This window comes from Chrysemys picta, chromosome 2, assembly GCF_011386835.1.
Source record: "Chrysemys picta bellii isolate R12L10 chromosome 2, ASM1138683v2, whole genome shotgun sequence".
Classification (NCBI taxonomy): Eukaryota; Metazoa; Chordata; order Testudines; family Emydidae; genus Chrysemys; species Chrysemys picta.
Window position 1 is genome coordinate 120,435,725 of NC_088792.1, and position 20,923 is coordinate 120,456,647.

Consider the following 20,923-nt stretch of genomic DNA (forward strand, 5'->3'; position numbering starts at 1 on the left):
CACAGTCCAGGTCAATTGGGAGGTTTGGGGGGAACCCGGGCCCGCCCTCTACTCCGGATTCCAGCCCAGGGCCCTGTGGACTGCAGCTGTCTATAGTGCCTCCTGTAACAGCTGCATGACAGCTACAACTCCCTGGGCTACTTCCCCATGGCCTCCTCCAAATACCTTCCTTATTCTCACCACAGGACCTTCCTCCTGGTGTCTGATAACGCTTGTGCTCTTCAGTCCTCCAGCAGCATACCCTCTCACTCTCAGCTCCTTGTGCCTCTTGCTCCCAGCTCCTCACACTCTCGCACAACAAACTGAAGTGAGCTCCTTTTAAAACCCAGGTGCCCTGATTAGCCTGCCTTAATTGATTCTAGCAGCTTCTTCTTATTTGGCTCCTGGTGTCCTAATTAGCCTGCCTGCCTTAACTGGTTCTAGCAGGTTCCTGATTACTCTAGTGCAGCCCCTTCTCTGGTCACTCAGGGAACAGAAAACTACTCATCCAGTGACCAGTATATTTGCCCTCTACCAGCCTCCTGTACCCCACAGGTCTGGGTCTGTCACAGTAGTTAGTCATATCTGCTGATTTCAATGACAAAAATAAAGGATTTACTGCTTTTTTCTCTTCTAAACCCTACATCATGAAAACAGCTAAGAGAGAAGGAGTAGGATTCAATTTCTCCTTATGCATCATCAGACCAGAATTGTTTACCGTGTTCCAGTTACCCCTCTGCAGCTTACAGAAGCTTGTATATGCAAGAAGGAAAGAACTCAGCTTTGTTGTCAGAGCCCAGACAGGAATGGCAGGGCTAGCAGTTTAATGGACCCCCCCCAATAATGTTACTTGTAAATGGAGCACATTTGATATAGAAATCATTGAGACACAAACATGGAACCCCACAAAGCCATTTTTACAAAGTCACCTTTAAGAATAGAATTATAATTCAGTGACATGAGCCAAATGCATCCGAAGAAGTGGGCTGTAGCCCACTAAAGCTTATGCTCTAATAAATTTGTTAGTCTCTAAGGTGCCACAAGTACTCCTGTTCTTTTTGCGGATACAGACTAACACGGCTGCTACTCTGACACCCAAGAGCAAGTGGTTATTCATGAAGGGTGGTTTTTTTTTTATTTTTATCTGCGCTCATAAGTTGCTCATTCTTGTTGTAGAATGTTAAGTAAAACTACTGGATGCAGGTTTACTGTTGTTTCATTTTCGGCAGATGGAACAGACTGCTGCCATCGAGCTGGGTGATGAGAGCAAACTCACCAAGATGGTAGCATTGAGACCTTTGGACAAACAGATCAGTGAACACAAGGATGTGAACAAAGCTATGATCCAGCTTACCACAATAATTTTATCTCTTAAAACTGAGGCACTGGATATTTTGAAGAGCTTTGCTAAATTCTCCAGCATCTGGAATCAGGTTAAATAGCTATATTAATATATCTCACTTTATTGCAAAACGTGCTACTTTTTACTGGGTAAAATGATCTGCTTTTGGTTATATTAATAAATTGTGTTTCCTGTAAACAGTGAATGATTTTGACTGTCTCATGTTTTTTCACCCTCAAACATTTTCTAGGAGCAATAGGTTTATTTTTTGTATATGTTTGCTATATCTTAAGATTTTACAGTATAATAGTTGATACCTCAGCCCTAATACGTCCCTTTCTTTCTTACTGACCACATAAATGACCACAATTCACTGATGAACTATGTCAGAAGAACAAGGTGGTGAGGTAATATTTTTTACTGGTCAGAAGAAGACAGAAAAAAAAAATGTTGGTAGCACAAAATCCACTCTGAATCTTTCTGACAACAGCAGAAGGACTTGCTACAGGAATGTGCCTCAGCTGTATAGGAAGCGAAAAGAACCAGCTTCTCCTCCACCATTGCCTCTGGGAAATCAGAGCCTGCAGAGATGTTCCAAAGAGTGAACTGGCTAATCCTCCCTGAGGCCTCAGACACAAGCACCAGCTGCTGCAAGGAGCTTTCATCCAACTTCACAGAAAGGATAAACTGCATACAGGAAAAACAACCCAGGACTGAAGATTTAAAAACAGAACAGAGTCCAGGATGGTGGATGGGTTTTTGCTCTGAGTTTGGCCCCATCACATACTTGTGGAACTCTGAGGACTGGCTTGGCAAGTAATAACTTGTGACGTAGATCCGGGAAGCTCCTGATTAGTGAAAGCCAGTGCAGAGAAACATCTGTTATAAGTGCGTCCTTTAGTGAGGACAGACTACTAACCCTTCACGCTAAAGAATGAGAGAGTCTGTCTGATCCTTGCATATGATGAATGCCATCTCTCTAACTACTGGCTGCTTCCAATCTCCCCTCCTAAGCAAAATCATAGAGTACACTGTGACAACCAAGCTCCAACAGTCTATGGCATCTGCTGACTTTCTGGATCCTTCACAATCAATCAGACTTCAGACCAGGGATTGCCATTGAGACAACTCTAAAAGCCCCTATGGGGAGCTACTTCATGGCCATGAATAGGGGCTGAACCTCAGTGATTACCTAACCTTTCCTCAGCCTTTGGCAGAGCTGGCCTCTGTTGCTGCTGCTGCACTTACAAGACTTGCGAGATTAAATGATATAGCACTGTAATGGTTTCAATCATTAAACCATTAAACAAATGGTTTCTCCAGGAATATCCCAAGAGTTGTGAATGGCGGCTGCTCTTCATCTACAAGAGCACTTATGCATATAGTTCTGCAGGAATCAGTGCTGTCCTTCTTCCTCTTCAGTGTCTCTGTGAGACCATTTGTGCAAATTGTGTGTTGCCACGGTCTCCATAACTAACAATACACAGGTGATACTCTGCTTTCTTTCTTCTCAGGAGATGCAAAAAGTGTAATCACAAAAGACCTCCCAATGCCAGCTACAGATTAGCACCTGGATGAAGATCAGATAGTTCAAAATGAGCCTATACAAGACCAAAAATATATCTGGGTATGAGGGTGGAGGTGAAACTGCAACTCCAACTTGTCCAGAACCCAACAGCCAGCCTCTGTAGGAGCAGAACGTCATGCCAATGCCATCATTAGTATCTCCTCCCACTAAGCTACACTGTATGCTAAATGATCTGATACTGAATATGCCCTAGTCTTATATTAGTAGCTGTAAAGTATAGGTAAAAAACATACAGTTTCTGGGAAAAGGGACTGTTGATTCATTCAGCTACTGTTAAGTGGCTATGGAGTGTATTTTCAACTTCATGAAGATGTTCTAGGTGTTGGTGAATCTGAGTTGTTCTGCAACGAGTGGGGATGGGTAGACTAAAAATTCCCACCATAGTTTTGGTAGCTTGATTTCAAACTCCATAGAAATATTTGGAGTGGTAACTGGCATCATGGTCTGTGTCAATTTCCTGCTGACAGATACAGAAAATGTGATTCAAAAGGGGAATGGGGAAAAGGAGAGAAGACAGAAAAAACAAAGCAGTTGGAATGATTTATAAAACTTAAATTAGATTTTAAGCTCTTTGAGACAGAGACCATGTCTTCATTTATGTTTGCACGGCACCTAGCCCAGTTCGGGGATAAGGAGGCTACTATAAATATTAAACAATAATATACAATTCTCCAATTATGCAGGATCCAGAGGAAAAAGTAAAAGAATTTCTAGAGACTAACCCAGTGATGTCTGAATTCCGAACACAGATTAATTACTTTTCTGTAAGTATTGCGTAAAATTCTTCTGCTGTTCAGAGAAAAGTTATAGTGCAGTAAAGTTGATAATTTGTTTTATTCTTAGCAATTAGAAATCCAAATTAGAGAACTGCCAAGTCATTGCATATTGGAATCAGTGGATTTTGCAACTGAGTCTTTGAAAATGGCCTTAATTCAGGAATGTCATTTGAGGCAGAGATCATTTGGATTAGCTTTAAATAAAAAAGCTGCCATGGACATGGATGCAATTTACACATTCATTGACAACCTCAGCAAGCGATTAAACAGGCCAATCAATGATCTTGATGATGTGCGAGGAGCAATGGAAGCATTAAAGGAAATACGAGAGGCTGAGATTAAAATTGACATGACAATTGGACCTATAGAGGAATCTTATGCTCTGCTACATAAGTATGATCTACTGTTTAAAGATGGAAATGCAGAAAGAGTTGATGGGTTGGCATATGCTTGGAAGAACCTAAACACACAGGTACTGTAGCTTTATCACTTCTAGAATAGGCAAAGTACAGTCATTCTTGTCAGAATTTTTTGTGCCACATGACTGGAGGAGAACCAGTTTATTTTAAACATTCACTTATTTCAAATCCTCCTGATTATTTTCACTTTTATGCATATATTTACTTATGACAGGTATTGAAGATTCAGGACTTGCTGCTTGAAGTGCAACCATCCATGAAAACAGATTTACTGAATGGTGTTAAAAAGTTCCAGATTGATGCTGTGGAATTTTACACAGACTATAATGAAAAGTGAGTGAATCATGGTGCAGTACAACATTATGTTACATTGGTAATTGTTCCAGAAGGGTACATCTAAGGTGTCTTCAGGAAATTAACAAGAGGCTGTAAGAGGCACATTACAGCTGAAAGAAATACATAGTTTCAAAAAGCACAATTTTTTTCCCAATGTGTTTTACCGTTAAAGGTCTGGGTTGGGCAAATACTATTATTGCCATAGATTCATTTCAGTGTAAGATTCAAGTTTGAAATGTCAGATTAATTAATTAGGATTGGAAAAAATAAGAATCAACCAGAACCTCAGCCCAAATCTCAAGTCAAACTCTTCTAAGGTCCTGATCCAGCAAAGCACTTAAGTATGTGTTTAATTTTAAATGTGTGAATAGTCCCTTTGAAGTCAATGGAGATTCAGACCTGCTGAAGCCCATTACCCAGTGCACTGAACCATCCAAGTTTACAGTTAGGGACAAAAATCATATACCTTCATTGTATTTACTTGATGGTTTAATTTTGTCTCTGGCACTAACTGTTGTAATCTTCTCCATTGAGGGTTGATTGCTATCAGTGTAGTGATTTTCCCTTGTTTCATGAAGAGTGAAAGTGAAAATCACATTAATTAAAATATATATTTAAAAACAAAAATCCTGGCATTGCTCAGGGACGGGGGCTTCGGGGAAGAGGTGGAGTGGGGGCGGGGTGGGAAGAGGCAGGGCGGAGCAGGGTTGCTCGCTGCTGTTGGCGCCAGGCACCCTGGACCCCTAGAAACAAAATAAAAAAATTGTTGACCTTTTTGTTCCTGTTAACTTCAGATGCTGGTAGTTAGGGCGAGTTGTGTCACCAGAAATGTAGGAAAGACCCTTAGGAAAGACCTAACATCTGATGTCAAAACAATTATATTTTTGGTCTCTCTTCTCAGATCTTTTGGGATAAACGTCAATTATCAGAAAAAAATCCCTTATGTTTAAAAAATATTTCATAGTATGTGGGCTAGGAGAGTTTTCCATTTCTTTAAACAGTACCTCTATGATGCTCTTTGGAAAACCTGCACAATTGGTATTACTGTATATGTGAATTTGACTATGTTGATTTTTGCAGAGGCCCTGGTGCGGAAGACATTCCTCCCTGGGAAGCAAGTGATAGATTACAAATCTTCCAAGCCAAGTTTGATGAACTGTGGAGGAAGTATATCACTTTTTCTGGTGGGGAAGAATTATTTGGTCTTTCTGTCACAGGTAATGATGCCGCAGTTGGAGTTCAAAACATCACAAAATGAATGTCAGGCAAATAATATTAGCCAAGCGTTTGTGTGGTTGCTGTCTGGCTGGCAGCTTTGTCCATTAAGGTTTGGGTCTTAGTTGTACAAAGGGCTAATCAGATATTGTCACTGGAATATCATCTAAACATTTGCTTTTGTAATCTGGAGGTCTAAACAAATATCTGGAGAAATTAAAAGGTTATGGATTTTAATTAACTCTATTATAGGCATTTCTAACAAATCTGTGGCCACTTAGGACCTCAATATGACAACAAAATAGACCTCAGGTACTTCTGCTTCAAAAACACGAACTAAAATCAAAAGAAAACCATAGCAGTTGCAGCAGTTTGTATCCAATACCAAACTGGCCCCCTGTTGCCCAGAGGCTGGAGGTGACCTATGTAAAGGTATTTAGGCACCTAATGATGCAAGTAGGTATCTACTAGGGTTTTCAAAAGTGCCTAGGAGCTTTTGAAATCCCACTAAGCACCTATCTGCATCTTTAGGTGCCTAAATACCTTTACAAATCTGGCCCTGAGTGACAGCAAAGGTGACTTTAAACTACCTTTGACCACCTTCCTCAGGTGCACAAAGAGGCGTTGTGATACACCTGAAGATCTGGGTCAACATCCTCAAAGGAATCTTTTATTTGCAGTCACAGATGGTTTAGACAACCCTGTGCAGAAATGGAGTTTAACCATACCTGACATAAAGAAGACAGCTTTTTTGAGAAATGGAGCTCCGAAGGAGATGCAACATGACAAATTCGTGTTAATATAAGGGTATGTCTGCACTGCAATTAAACAAATGCAGCTGGCCTGTGTCAGCTGACTCGGGCTTAGGTTACTGGGCTGTTTAATTGCTGTGTAGATGATTGGGCATGTCTGCGTGGTCCCAGAGCATGGGCTCTGGCCTGAGCCCAAACATCTACATAGCAACTGAACAACCCCTTAGCCCAAGCCCCGAGAACCTGAGTCAGCTGACACAGGCCAGTCCTGGGTGTTGAATTGCAGTGTAGACATACCCATAGTGACTGCACCCAGGAGAGAGTGTGCACAGCTTATTGAAGATTGGCATCTTGGATGGAGTCTGCCTACCTCTGACAGAAACCTGAGCTTCTGTCTCTGTTAACGCTTTGGTGACACTTTTAGAGTAGATTGTCTTATCAATACAGTATTAATTAATTGAAATAAAAATTAGTTGAATTGAGTGTGGGTACTAAGGTCTCTGCGGTCCCTGTGTGAGTGGGCATGGTTGAATAGGAGTACTAAGCTGTGTGAGTGTAGGCCTACGCGCTGGCAGGGTTGATGAGGGCAGGGTAATTAAAAACAACCGGGGATAGGGTTAGAAATAAGGGACAGTGAGCTCTCTGACAGGAAGGGATGGGCTACAGAAAATTACATCATGGATAGCTTCTCTGGGAGATGGGGTCCAGCAAGGCTCTGGACCAAAGAGGGGACGTTGACACCTTATCCTGGGCCCTGTAAATCCTGATAGTGATACTGGTAAATGCTTTCAGTGTCAGCTTCATTGTAGTAAAATATGTTCCTTGTCTAGAGTAAAGTGCCTTCCCCAACAAATGCTTTGGTTTAAATTAAAGTTGTGACAAAAATGCAATAAACACCTTATTTTATAAATATTAAATTTAGTGCTCGCCCTGTGAGACATCAGAAATATGTATACATACCTATCCTCTTTTTGGTGCTTCGTGGTGTGAAAGCTTTTCCATTACAAGGACAGTCCATATTTTACTATGCCACAATTCCATAGGAGGAGGGGGCCATATTTTTCTAATAATGTGCAATACAAATACATAATACCCCTACCCCCAATGTCCATCATTAAGTCCGGTAATTTTGTCAAGTGGTGGTGCCTACCCCTGCCTTGTGCTTCAGGGGGTCACGGGTTCCAGGGTGGCCTGGGGAGTTAGCAGGGGCCTGGCGCTGGCAGCAGTGAATGACCTGACCCCAGCCCACTCCGCTCCACCTCGCCAGCTCCCAGCATTGCTCAGGGGCGGAGGCTTCGGGGAAGAGGTGGAGTGGGGGCAGGGTGGGAAGAGGCGGGACGGAGCAGGGTTGCTCGCTGCTGTCGGCGCCAGGCACCCTGGACCCCGCATTCTCCTGAAACGTGGGGCCCCCCCCAAAGCACGGGACCCGGGGTGGTTGCCCCGGTCCGTCCTATGGATGGGACGGATCCACTTGGGCACCACCAAAAATTATACAAACCGGCCGCCCATGATGCCATCTAGACAGTAATTTATAAACATTTTCATTAAGAGCTACACTAATTCAAGATGTTTATCCTCTTTCCCATACAGAGACCCACTCATCCAGACCCATTTCTTTGTCCTAATCCCTCACCCATCTTTTCATCTAGGTGGTTTATTATCAACATTGTTTTCAATCAAAATTGTAAAAAGAACAGGAGTACTTGTGGCACCTTAGAGACTAACAAATTTATTTGAGCATAAGCTTTCATGGCTACATCCCACTTCTTCAGATGCATAGAATGGAACATATATTGAGTTCAGCAGTTTCTCGTTGGAGTCTGTTTTTGAAGCTTTTCTGTTGTAAAATAGCCACCCGCAGGTCTGTCATTGAATGACCAGACAGGTTAAAATGTTCTCCCACTGGTTTTTGAGTATTATGATTCCTGATGTCAGATTTGTGTCCATTAATTCTTTTGCGTAGAGACTGTCCGGTTTGGCCAATGTACATGGCAGAGGGGCATTGCTGGCACATGATGGCATATATCACATTGGTAGATGTGCAGGTGAATGAGCCCCTGATGGTATGGCTGATGTGATTAGGTCCTATGATGATGTCACTTGAATAGATATGTGCTCAGAGTTGGCATCGGGCTTTGTTGCAAGGATAGGTTCCTGGGTCAGTGTTTTTGTTCAGTGATGTGTGGTTGCTGGTGAGTATTTGCTTCAGGTTGGGGGGTTGTCTGTAAGTGAGGACAGGTCTGTCTCCTAAGATCTGTGAGATTGAGGGATCATCTTTCAGGATAGGTTGTAGATCTTTGATGATGCGCTGGAGAGGTTTTAGTTGGGGGCTCAAGGTGACGGCTAGTGGTATTCTGTTATTTTGTTCGTTGGGCCTGTCTTGTAGGAGGTGACTTCTGGGTACTCTTCTGGCTCTGTCAATCTGTTTTTTCACTTCAGCAGGTGGGTATTGTAGTTTTAAGAATGCTTGATAGAGATCTTGTAGGTGCTTGTCTCTGTCTGAGGGATTGGAGCAAATGCGGTTGTATCTTAGAGCTTGGCTGTAGACAATGGATCTTGTGGTGTGCCCTGGATGGAAGCTAGAGGCATGTAGGTAAGTATAGCGGTCAATAGGTTTCCAGTATAGGGTGGTATTTATGTGACCATCGCTTATTAGCACAGTAGTGTCCAGGAAATGGACCGCTTGTGTGGATTGATCTAGGCTGAGGTTAATGGTGGGATGGAAATTATTGAAATCATGGTAGAATTCCTCAAGGGCTTCCTTTCCATGGGTCCAGATGATGAAGATATCATCAATGTAGCACAAGTAGAGTAGGGGCATTAGGGGACGAGAGCTAAGGAAGCGTTGTTCTAAGTCAGCCATAAAAATGTTGGCATACCGTGGGGCCATGCGGGTACCCATAGCAGTTCCGCTGACTTGAAGGTATATATTGTCTCCAAATGTGAAATAGTTGTGGGTGAGGACAGTCACAAAGTTCAGCTACCAGGTTAGCTGTGACATTATCAGGGATACTGTTCCTGATAGCTTGTAGTCCATCTTTGTGTGGAATATTGGTGTAGAGGGCTTCTACATCCATAGTGGCCAGGATGGTGTTTTCTGGAAGATCACAGATGGATTGTAGTTTCCTCTGAAACCAATCAAAATTGTGTATATCTTAGAATTTAAACCATTTGTTCCAGCTTGCTCCTGGGTCAACTCCTCAAATGTTGTTAAAATTCAAGATAGAGCAACCTCATAGGTGTTCAGAAATTTGGTCACCTTTTTTTTTTTTTTAGCAAACTCAGAGGAGAAGGGCTCTCCATGGAGCAAGTCAGAATCTTTAGTCAGGTTCTTTAACTATTAACCTGATCCTGAGTATAATGTACAATTAATAATGCTAAGTTTGTCACTTATATATTTAGTAAAAGTCATGGACAGGTCACAAGCAATTAACAAAAATTCACAGAAGCCTGTGATCTGTCTCTGACTTTCACTAAAAATATCCCTGACAAAAGGGAGAGGCAGGTTCAGCACCCACTGCTGCTGGGGCTCCTGGGCCCCCACTGCAGTGGGATCTCCGGGATCCCGCCGCTGGCCGTGCCGCGGCTGGGGAGCTGCGTGGGCAGGTGGGCAGGGCTGGCTGGGAGTTCCAGCCCCAGGGCAGAAAATGTCACGGAGATCAGTGGAAGTCATGGATTCTGTGACTTCTGTGATCTCCGTCACAATCGTAGCAATGACGTATGCTTACATTTTATTGTAACTTTGCCTGAAAGAAAGAAAGAAAGAAATGGGCCCACAAATGGCAAGTTTGACATTTCTAAATTTTAAAAATATATTTAGCTAGGGATTCTCTAATCACTGCAATAATATGAGTGAAATTTTTAAAAAATGGGGTCCTTTCTAAATGCTTCTAACTTTTAACATATTTTATAGGATCATTTTAAATGTTATTAAATCTGTACCTCTCTGGTAACTGGTGCAAATTTGGGAAGAAAATATTTTATAAAATTGGTAGACTAAGTCTCCACTTTAGCTGCCTTCTTCAACACGAATTTAAGTACAAAGTCATGAGTTGTCTCTCCATAATATGGTTAGGTTTATGATATAAAGAAGTGGTCATACACTGGCTGGAAACTGAGTAATTACTGTGGGCCAGATTCTGACACTCTTGCTCAATGGGACTGTTTTTGTGACTATTTGAGGAATATTCACTACTCAGTGTGAATAATGGTGTCAAAACCTGACCCTTTATGTTTATTAAAACTTCATTTTAAAAAGGCATAGATTATATTTTTCTTAAATAGTTCGAATCTAATAGATAATCACAATTTGCTTCTTTTAAAATTTGGAACAGAATATCCAGAACTACAAAAAATAAAACGGGAGCTTACACTGCTTCAGAAACTTTATGGTCTTTACAATTCGGTTAATGCTAATATCAGTGGATACTATGAAATATTTTGGAGTGACTTGGACATTGAAAAAATTAACAGTGAACTTCTGGATTTTCAAAACAGGTAAATGATTTAGTATAAGTTGAAATGCATCAAAATTCTTCTCTGACATCTTTCATTAATTCATGAGAGCTGATCCTTCAGGGAATTTTTTCAACATGCTTATATATTTCCAACCTTGGCCTCATCTGATATCCAAGAGACAGAAATTTCAGACAGAATGAGGTAGAAAAAATCAACACAGCTGCTGCATGAATATAAATACATTGAACGCAATAAGGTGATAAGTAACAATCAGCATGGATTTGTCAAGAACAAATCGTGTCAAACCAACCTGATAGCTTTCTTTGACAGGGTAACAAGCCTTGTGGATGGGGAGAAGTGGTAGATGTGATATATCTTGATTTTGATACTGTCTCGCATGACTTTTTCATAAACAAACTAGGGAAATACAACCTAGATGGAGCTACTATAAGGTGGGTGCATTACTGGTTGGAAAACTGTTATCTGTGGTTAATAGTTAAGTTGGAAGGGCATATTGAGTGGGGTCCTGCAGGAATCAATTCTGGGTTTGGTTCTGTTCAATATCTTCACCAATGATTTAGATAATAGCATAGAGAGTACACTTATGTTTGTGGATGATATCCAGCTGGGAGGGGTTGCAAGTGCTTTGGAGGATAGGATTAAAATTCAAATGATCTGGACAAACTGGAGAAATGGTCTGCAGTAAATAGGATGAAATTCAATAAGGACAAATGCAAAGTACTCCACTTGGGAAGGAACGATCAGTTGCACACATACAAAATGGGAAATGACTGCCTAGGAAGGAGCAGTGCGGAAAGGGATCTGGGAGCCACAATTCAGGAAAGATGTGGACAAATTGGAGAACGTCCAGAGAAGAAAAACAAAAATGATTAAAGGTCTAGAAAACATGATCTATGAGGGAAGATTGAAAAAATTGGGTTTGTTTAAGACTGAGAGGGGACATAACAGTTTTCAAGTACATAAAAGGTTGTTACGAAGAGGAGGGAGGTAAATTGTTCTCCTTAACTTCTGAGGATAGGCCAAGAAGCAATGGGCTTAAATTGCAGCAAGGGAGATTTAGGCTGGACATTAGGAAAAACTTCCTAATTGTCAGGGTGGTTAAGCACTGGAATAAATTGCTCAGGAAGGTTGTGGAATCTCCATCATTTGAGATTTTTAAGAGCAGGTTAGACAAAAACCTGTCAGGGATGGTCTAGATAATACTTAGTTCTTCCATGAGTAGGAGGGACTGGACTAGATGACCTCTCAAGGCCCCTTCCAGTTCTAAGATTCTATCATTCTATAATTGGGTCCTTCAACCTAAATCTTTGAGCTTTTTAGGCAGAATTCTGTCAAGTGACTATCAATTTCTATACCCTCAGTTTTCCTATTTTCTTTTATAGGAACCAAAGCCTTCCCCCTCTGTCAAGCTTGAGTAGCCAGGCTTGGTTCATAGGGATTCTTTGTGAGGGCTCAGAGGAGAAACATTTCCCACAGTCCATGGAACACAGTAGAGCCATGAAGTGAAATCCTGACCCCACCGAAGTCAATGGAGATTTTGCCATTGACATCAGTAGGTCCAAGATTTCATTGAGGGAGTGGCCGCAACTGAATCTGTAAGTCTGCAATAACCCCTACCACTCCTCTGCAGTATGTGGAGCAATGGGTGGTGAATACAGCTACTGGCAGGTCCACTGGATTTGATCCTGCTTCTCCTTTGACCCATTCCTGCCCTAACTCAAAATCCTGGTGTACAGTGATATGGGCAGAGTTGTCAAAGAACTGAGATCTATGACAGGCAAGTGTGCGGACCCTATGTACAGGCTTCAGATATTCTGTTCCCCCATCTGTCACAGCTGGGATTATGGCCCTGTAATGGGATTGGACTCACCACAGCGGCGCCTCCTGCTGGTTGGTTAGGGAATTAGCTCTTTCAGCGGCGCACCTTAGCTAATGGTGTCTTGCCCTCCATTACTTTTTCAGTTTCCACCATCCTCACAATCGGACCCATGTCACTCCCAGACTGTGGCGTCCACTTCTGGACACTGCCCTCTGTCTGTCCCCGCTCCCTGGCTCTCCCCTGCTTCCAGGGGACCAGCAGCTTCTGGTTCTATCACTCGCTTAAGTGGCTCACTGCAGTCCTCAGTCTAGCCCCTTCCTCCAAGGGCACACTGCAGTCTAGTTTAGGCACTCTCATCACTGGCAAGTGGGGAGGAAAGGGGGGGACCCAGGCCCGCCCACTACTCTGGGCCCCAACCCAGGGACCCTCTAGCAGCAGCCACTTATTGCCCTCCTCCAACTCTCCTCTACTGCCTACTTCTCTGGGCCACTTCCCTGTAGCCCCAGAACCTTTTCTGCCCCTTTGTGTTAGGGCCCCAGTCTGGCAATGGTCAGCCTAGAGCTCTCCCAGCCTCTGCTGACCCTGCCCAGCACTGCTCTGTCTTAGGTGCTTCTTTAAGAGCCAGTTCTTCTCCCTTTGCCCTCCAGGGAGAGACTCAGCTCCTCTCTGCCCTGCAGCCTTCTTATAGGGCCCAGCCTGGCCCTGATAGGCTGCTTTCAAGCCTTCCTCTGATTGGCTGGGTTCTGTGCAGCCGCTCCAAGGGCTGCTATTAACCCTTTGCCAGCCAGTGAGCGGCAGCTGCCCTATCACAGGCCCATAGTGTTTTGCTGTTTATAGGATTATAAAATGTATAGCATAACCAAATTATACACAGGGCATCTGAAAAGCTAATGAAAGTGTTGCTCAAAACAGAAGGACTTTTGTCTCAATCACCTAGTGGAAAAAAATATCATAGTCTTGTCTCTGTTCCCCTTCAGTCTTTGTCCACTCCTCTGTACCAGTCTTTTCTTAATCCCTTTACACAATAGGCCTGATCCTTCTCCCACTGAGGAGGCAGCAAGTTTAAAACAAATACAAGGAAGTTCTTCTTCATGCAGCTTACAGTCAACTTGTGGAACTCCTTACCTGAGGAGTTTGTGAAGGCTAGGACTATAACAGCGTTTAAAAGAGAATTGGATAAATTCATGGTGGTTAAGTCCATTAATGGCTATTAGCCAAGATGGGTAAGGAATGATGTCCCTAGCCTCTGTTTGTCAGAGGATGGAGATGGATGACAGGAGAGAGATCACTTGATCATTGCCTGTTAGGTCCATTCCCTCTGGGGCACCTGGCATTGGACACTGTCGGTAGACAGGATACTGGGCTACATGGACCTTTGGTCTGACCTGGTACAGCCATTCTTATGTTCTTATGTATGTTATGTTATGTTATGTTGATCAAAGAAGAATCATGCCCAAGATCACTACTGTAGGTGTAAGAGCCTGTTCTTCTGCAGCTCCTGTCCTCTGCTTTCATTCCCTTAAATTTTTTTCATATCTAAGTCAATTTCTCAGTTCAGGGCAACTGCACCTCTATTTCCCCTCAGTGCCCCAGCTCCCAAACTGTGGCCTCTCTTGAGTGGAGACATACATCCCTCTCCCTTCTGATCAGGGTATTTCCAGGCTGGACAGTTGCCTGTCTTCACTGTGTAATTCCCAGCACAGACAGTCTGCCCAACTGCTTACTTTCTCTTCGGAGATGGATAACAGTGTAATTGCTACACACATAAGTTATCACACAGGTCTTTCAAAGCAAGGCTACTTAATTTTTAAGGTAAAAAAAATTGCAGAGAAAACATAAAAAACAATAAAAGAACCTACACGCCTGCTAATAAGCTTACTAGGCATCACCCTGTCCTAAGGATTTCTTTGTGATCATACATTTGTCAGAGCTTCATCTCAGAATGAGCCCACAGTCTTATGAAGCTTCAGTAAGCCAAGTCCTTCCAATCCCCTCCTAAGGATTGGGGTCCTCCACGGACCAGGGGTCTTATCAATTTGTGGGATCAGGAAGAAGGTAAAAGCTTTTTATCCAGAAGTCTTTTCTTTGTCTGTTGACCTCTGGAGAATCCAGTTTGAACTAGTATATCTGCACCTCTCTAGAGGGACTGGAAAGGTTGATCACTAAGGAAGTTCATCCCCCCTTGCTGTTCCAGAGTAGCACATACACAATTTCATTTTGAATACAATGTACCGCAGAGGTGTTAACTCTAATTCAGAGAGGTTTAACTTAACCAGTAAAGCTTATCTTGATTCCATAAGGTTTTTTCAGTATATTATGGGATGTTTTCACTCTGTCGCAGTCAGGTGTTTTATTTACAATCTTTTTGTCCACAAATTGAAAGGTGAGATGATGATAACAGTTATAAAAGAAGATGAATGATGGGTATGTCAAATCTGATATTCCATTCTCTTTTTAGAATTCGTAAATTGCCTAAGGCTCTGAAGGAATGGCAAGCTTTTCACGACCTAAAAAAGAAGATTGATGATTTTGCTGAGAGTTGTCCTTTGCTTGAAATGATGGCAAACAAAGTTAGTTCAATATGGTACTTTAAAGATAAGATTAACTTGATGATCAAAATAATGTTATGTGTATAAGATGCTTTCAACCTTTCATTTTTAAAAGATCAAAGCAACTGTATGCATGGTAACATCTGATTAGGATTAGTTACAGGCAACTGAAAACAAAATACTTCACAGCTTGATTAGATGAATGGTAATTCTTTTAATGGAATGAAGATTGAGACATTTCCCAGTATTGAACTGTTTCAGTGGAAAATTGCATAATAATTTCCCCCCTAAAAATAATACTGCTTTTTAAATGTTATTGTACTCTAATGCCTGTGAACTTTTCTAGGCAATGATGCCAAGACACTGGGAAAGAATTGCACAAGTAACTGGCCATAAATTTGATGTTGTCTCTGAAAGTTTCTCTCTGAAGAACATAATGGATGCCTCATTGTTAAAATACAAGGAAGATATTGAGGTACACACATTTCTTCTTGGCATTTAAAGGCTAGCTTTCTGATCTGGGATTCTGCACTTTCAGAGTCCTCCATTCGTATATAGCTTAATAGTGCAAACAAATTTGACTTTGCTTGTTTGATTCCTTTGGAGAATGGAATTTTGCAGCTGGTTGTAGCTGAAATGGTTAGCTCACTGCCTTTGATCTTGGAGCAGTATAAAAGTGGTTGGATGGTATAAAGCTAACACTTCTAAAGAATTATTTTTTCTTATTGTTTGTAAAGCTAATTTAAACTCTGGTTTTAGATGCTACTTATTGTAATTTTGTTTGCCTCTAGCGTCATACAGGAGTAAAAGAAATCAGTCATTATAGGCCTGATCCTGTGAGGTGCTGAGCAACCTCCACTCCCACTGAACTCTGTGAGAGTGGAAGGTGCTTGGCACTTTGCAGGATCGGGTCTTAGATTAATATATTGAGGGTGGTTTGGGAGAATATTAAAGAAGAGCAAGAAATCCACTATTTCACAGGACCAGAAGAGGCTGGCAAACAAGTAGTCTTTTGTGATGTGCACCCAATATAAATCTATTGCCTCTGTGTTTATTGGGCCTGGTCACCCAGCAAATATGTTAGATTTACAAGGCCTGATAACTTTTGCAAGAGCAGAAGGATGGCAAAAAGGAGAAAAAAAAACATTTTAACTTAAATTATATTGTGAGCTTGTCAGCCAAGAGATTAGCCCTTTAAACACTATGGACTAAATTGTCTTATTCTACATGGAAGGTGAAAAACTAAGTCAAACACTCTGTACGGATGCTTTCTACAGGAGGCAGGATTATTTAGCCTTGTGGAAGGATCAGGGACATCACCCTGCAGTCATGGGGTTTCCTGGAATCTGTGATGATTGGTAGCACAATTTGGTGGATCTTGGGTGATCCACACTGAGTATCTGTCCAACTCCCCTCTGACACCCTGGGCATTTTAGTGACTGTGCTGCTACTGATGCCTGCAAGGGGCAACAGAAGCTGCAGATATGAAGGTAATGTTGCTGTAAGCTGTCACAAGGTTTTTTTCTAGAAGATCTAGCAGAACAGCTCTACCCTCCTTCAGGGAGCCATGTCCTCAAGCTTCTGCCAAGCCCAAGATACACAGCTTTCACACGGAGGGGCTCATGAGGAGGCAGATTCTCCCCTCTTTCTGAGATTTACTGGTTAATTTCACATCAGTAATGCACATTTCCCGCCCCCCCCCCCCCCATCCCCAGCACAGAATGGAGAGGTAGTTCATGTACAGATACGAATTCTGCCTTCAGTTGCACTTCTAAAAGTCCAATGACGTCACTGAAATGTGACTAGCTAAGTGTAACTGACAACAAAATTTGGCCCATAGAACAGGTGAAGCATATTCCAGTCTTGTAATATAGTCATTTTGATCTATTTTAATTTATTATTCTGAGCATGTTCAATTCCCTTTGAACTCTGAATTTGGCCCATGAGTTTTAATTGTTTTGATAAGTAGATATTACATTACCCTCAGTGTAATAAAACACAGTAACTTGATATTACTTAGGATATCTGCATCAGTGCTGTTAAAGAAAAGGATATTGAAGCAAAATTGAAACATGTCATCAATGAGTGGAGTACTCATGTCTTTACATTTGGCCAGTTCAAAACCAGAGGAGAATTGCTTCTGAAAGGCTCAGATACTTCCGAGAAGATAGCTCTGATGGAGGATAGTCTCATGATTTTGGGATCCCTCATGAGCAACAGGTACAAAAACTTAACAAAATAATATATTGTATAAATATAATAAGTACCAATAAAATACCATAATCTTTTTTTTTTACTCATGTTCATATAACAGGTACAATGCACCATTCAAGCCCACGATCCAACAGTGGGTCCAGAAATTGGCCAATACCACAGAAATAATTGAAAATTGGATTACTGTACAAAACCTCTGGATTTATCTTGAAGCTGTTTTTGTTGGTGGAGACATTGCAAAACAGCTGCCTCAGGTCTGTTGATTTACAATAGCAATATATGAAGGCACACCATAAAGGTTAGCCAAACCACAGTACCTTTTAAAAAAAAGAAGTTAGTCTATACTGAGGAAGTCTAGTTATACCATACTTTACTCAGGAAAAATTACCCACAGATAACTTCAAAGGGAGCTTTTCCAGAGTGAGGTCTGCAGGGTTGGACTCTTAGGGCCTGAATCAAACCTACAAGAGCAAGACACTTTAAAGTTAAGGCTGAAATGTTTACCTCAATTCACTTTGTATTATTCAGGTATTATAGCACATATTGGTGGAGAGAGAAATTCTGACTAATGCTGTGATAATGCAATCCCTTATTCTGCCTGACACTAGCCCTTATACACCTCATCTATGCATTCTGTACTGTTAAGAGTTGGAATAACTTTTGCAGGGGGCTGTGCATAGGGACATTGCTAGGCCTGGGCAGCCACGCATATGTATATACATATGTGGATCTTGCTCACTTTTCACCAGGCCGTACCCTGTTATGCCTTTCTGTGATGTCAGTTGTCGAGAACCTAAGGACTGATCTCTTTCTCTGATTTCCTGGGTGAGGCAGAATCAGAGTAATAGACTTCCACTGCATGCTCCTGCTGCTGCTGGCAGGTTTACATGTGTGTCAGCCAGTCAGAATTTGGCATGTGGTACGTAGGATCACCTACTGCTTAAAGATGTCAGAAATATGTAATTTAATAAAAACAAAAATATTCTACACTATTGCATTTATTTCAGGCCAAGGACATTATAATTAAATATCTACAGTTTCCATTTTCCATAACCCAGAACATTTTGTTCTGTGATTAGCTAAAGCCTTCTTAGTTGTTAATTAAGATTATAATAAATTGCCTCTTAGGTCCTACAGTATATTGATAGGATAACTTTCATAATGGAGGTAATAAGCGGTTTTTGCAGATGACTAAACACCACAGCAATGCTTATGAATTTGATAATTGCAGAAGTCACTTATTGTAAGTATACTGCAGGAACGTTATTCCCATTGTGCAATAAGAATAATAATTAAAAAAAAAACCCACAATAAAGCTCAGAAAAATAGTTCTTTTCTTTCCTTTTGAGGATTTGAAAATTCAGCTTCATTCACTTACAACACATTGTGGATGGGCCATGGAATTGTAGGATTGGAAGGGCCCTCGAGAGGTCATCTAGTCCCATTCCCTGCACTCATGGCAGGACTAAGAATTATCCAGATCATCCCTTGAATCTTACTCAAATAAAAGTTTAACATTGGAACAGAAAGTGAATAATTGTTTTCAGGAGTGGCCTGTGTGGAAAAGCAATGATGTAAATGGAAACAGAGTCGTAGTGTCAGTAATGTTTTGTCATTTTTAGAGGAGGGTGCTATTTGGCTTTTCTGCTGAGAGATTGATTGAAGTCCTATTGTATAGCCACTTTAGCGCTGCCTAATACCAGGTGACATAAGACAAAAGGCATTGCTTCCCCATCAACCTGATGCATTTCTGTGGATCTACCAGTGTTACAAAGGCACTCTAAAAATATTCACACACTATACTCTTCAACAGACACGAGCCGCAAAGTGAATATTAAACTATTACCTTGTCTGATTATTATTATTTATTTATTATATTTATTATTGTAGAACCTAGAAGTCACAGACAAAGACCCCGTTATGCTAGGCACTGTACAAACACAGACCAAAAAAGTTGGTTCCTGCCCCACAAAGCTTACAATCCTAGAATAAGACAAGAGCCAACAGATGGATACCAATGAGGAGTCCAGGGAAACAATGAGACAGTGCGGGTCAGCTTGACAGGCTGTGGTCTCAGCACCAGCAGCCTAACTGTAGAGTTTTTTCTGGGCATCACAACAAAGGAAAGTTTTAAAGGGGAATTTGAAGGAAGATAATGAGGTAGCTTGACAGATATTTACGAGGAGTGCTCCCAAGTGTGAGGGACAGCATGGGAGAAAGCACAATGGTACTTGTTTGAAAATATAATAAGCGTACAATGGAGGCAGGCAGCATGGGCCAATTGTTCTTGATATCCCCCAATAGAATGTGAATAATGTTGACCATCCAAAGGACATACTGATTAATAAAATCAGACTCACTTACAGGATATTTTTATTTTTCAGCATTTTGGGAAGCAGCAGGAATAGCTAATACATTTGTAATGTGTTTCAGGAAGCCAAAAGGTTTCAGAACATTGATAAATCTTGGCAGAAGATTATGCAGAGAGCTCATGAGACATCAAACATAGTACAGTGCTGTGTTGGAGATGAGACGTTGGCACAGCTACTACCACATTTGCTGGAACAACTGGAAATATGTCAGAAATCATTAACTGGGTATTTGGAAAAGAAACGATTAGTATTTCCCAGATTTTTCTTTGTATCTGATCCTGCACTTCTGGAAATCCTTGGCCAGGCATCAGATTCACACACTATTCAGGTATAAATTATGTAGCCATAACCTCCTTCATAGTCAGTATTAATAACTGAGTGGAATGGGTGATAAATGATTTCCTTTTGTTACTGAGTTGATCTAAGTTTATTTATTTGTGGAAAGATCCATTTAGCCTTCTAAACTTGCAGATTTTGATGCAGTTTAAAAATAACATGGTAGATCATTTTATGGGTCTTATTTGGCTGATCAGGTGTTTGTTTGTTCTAGGCACATTTACTGAGTCTGTTTGACAATGTTAACCGAGTGGGATTTCATGAAAAGAACTATGACCAGATTTTATTATTTGAATCTCAAGAAGGCGAACAAGTCAATATTATTGAGCCTGTTCTAGCTCAGGTAATAGAAGAATATATTATACTTTTTTCATTCAATACTTTAAAGCAAATCTGTGTTATAAAGGGCTGGCCAACTTCCGTGCAGTAGTACCACAGCATGCTTCCATTTGAGAATCTGAAGTAGAGACCCTTCCGCTACCCACTACAGGGGCAAAGTGCTTTTGCTACAGAGGGAGGATGGAAGGGGCTTTGTATTATTCTGTAGCAACCCTTCTAGTTGTCTCCCCCGTACCACTGAAGTTGCTAAATCCATCACTTTGCATCTGGAAGAACAGGTCAGGCACAACCGTGAGGATGAGAGAATAGAAAAGTGGGAAATGGGAACATCAGCCCTGGGGAGGAAATGTCTTCTGTGGAGTTTTTGCAGGGTTGGAGCAGTTTACTTTAAAAGTGCTTTTTTTGTCT

The 20,923-nt window shown here is 41.5% G+C and overlaps 1 protein-coding gene across 1 annotated transcript in view; it reads left to right on the forward strand.

Moving 5' to 3' along the window:
- LOC101939103 (dynein axonemal heavy chain 5-like) overlaps window positions 1–20,923 on the forward strand; it is a 278,668-nt gene that overhangs the window by 81,554 nt on the left and 176,191 nt on the right. Inside the window, exons 27-38 of the mRNA XM_008169357.4 lie at window positions 1,209–1,412; window positions 3,593–3,673; window positions 3,753–4,157; window positions 4,319–4,437; window positions 5,521–5,657; window positions 10,742–10,904; window positions 15,164–15,275; window positions 15,601–15,729; window positions 17,275–17,474; window positions 17,569–17,722; window positions 19,902–20,168; window positions 20,391–20,519. Coding sequence (XP_008167579.2) covers window positions 1,209–1,412; window positions 3,593–3,673; window positions 3,753–4,157; window positions 4,319–4,437; window positions 5,521–5,657; window positions 10,742–10,904; window positions 15,164–15,275; window positions 15,601–15,729; window positions 17,275–17,474; window positions 17,569–17,722; window positions 19,902–20,168; window positions 20,391–20,519 — 2,100 coding nt within the window. The remainder of the gene's footprint in view (window positions 1–1,208; window positions 1,413–3,592; window positions 3,674–3,752; window positions 4,158–4,318; window positions 4,438–5,520; window positions 5,658–10,741; window positions 10,905–15,163; window positions 15,276–15,600; window positions 15,730–17,274; window positions 17,475–17,568; window positions 17,723–19,901; window positions 20,169–20,390; window positions 20,520–20,923) is intronic.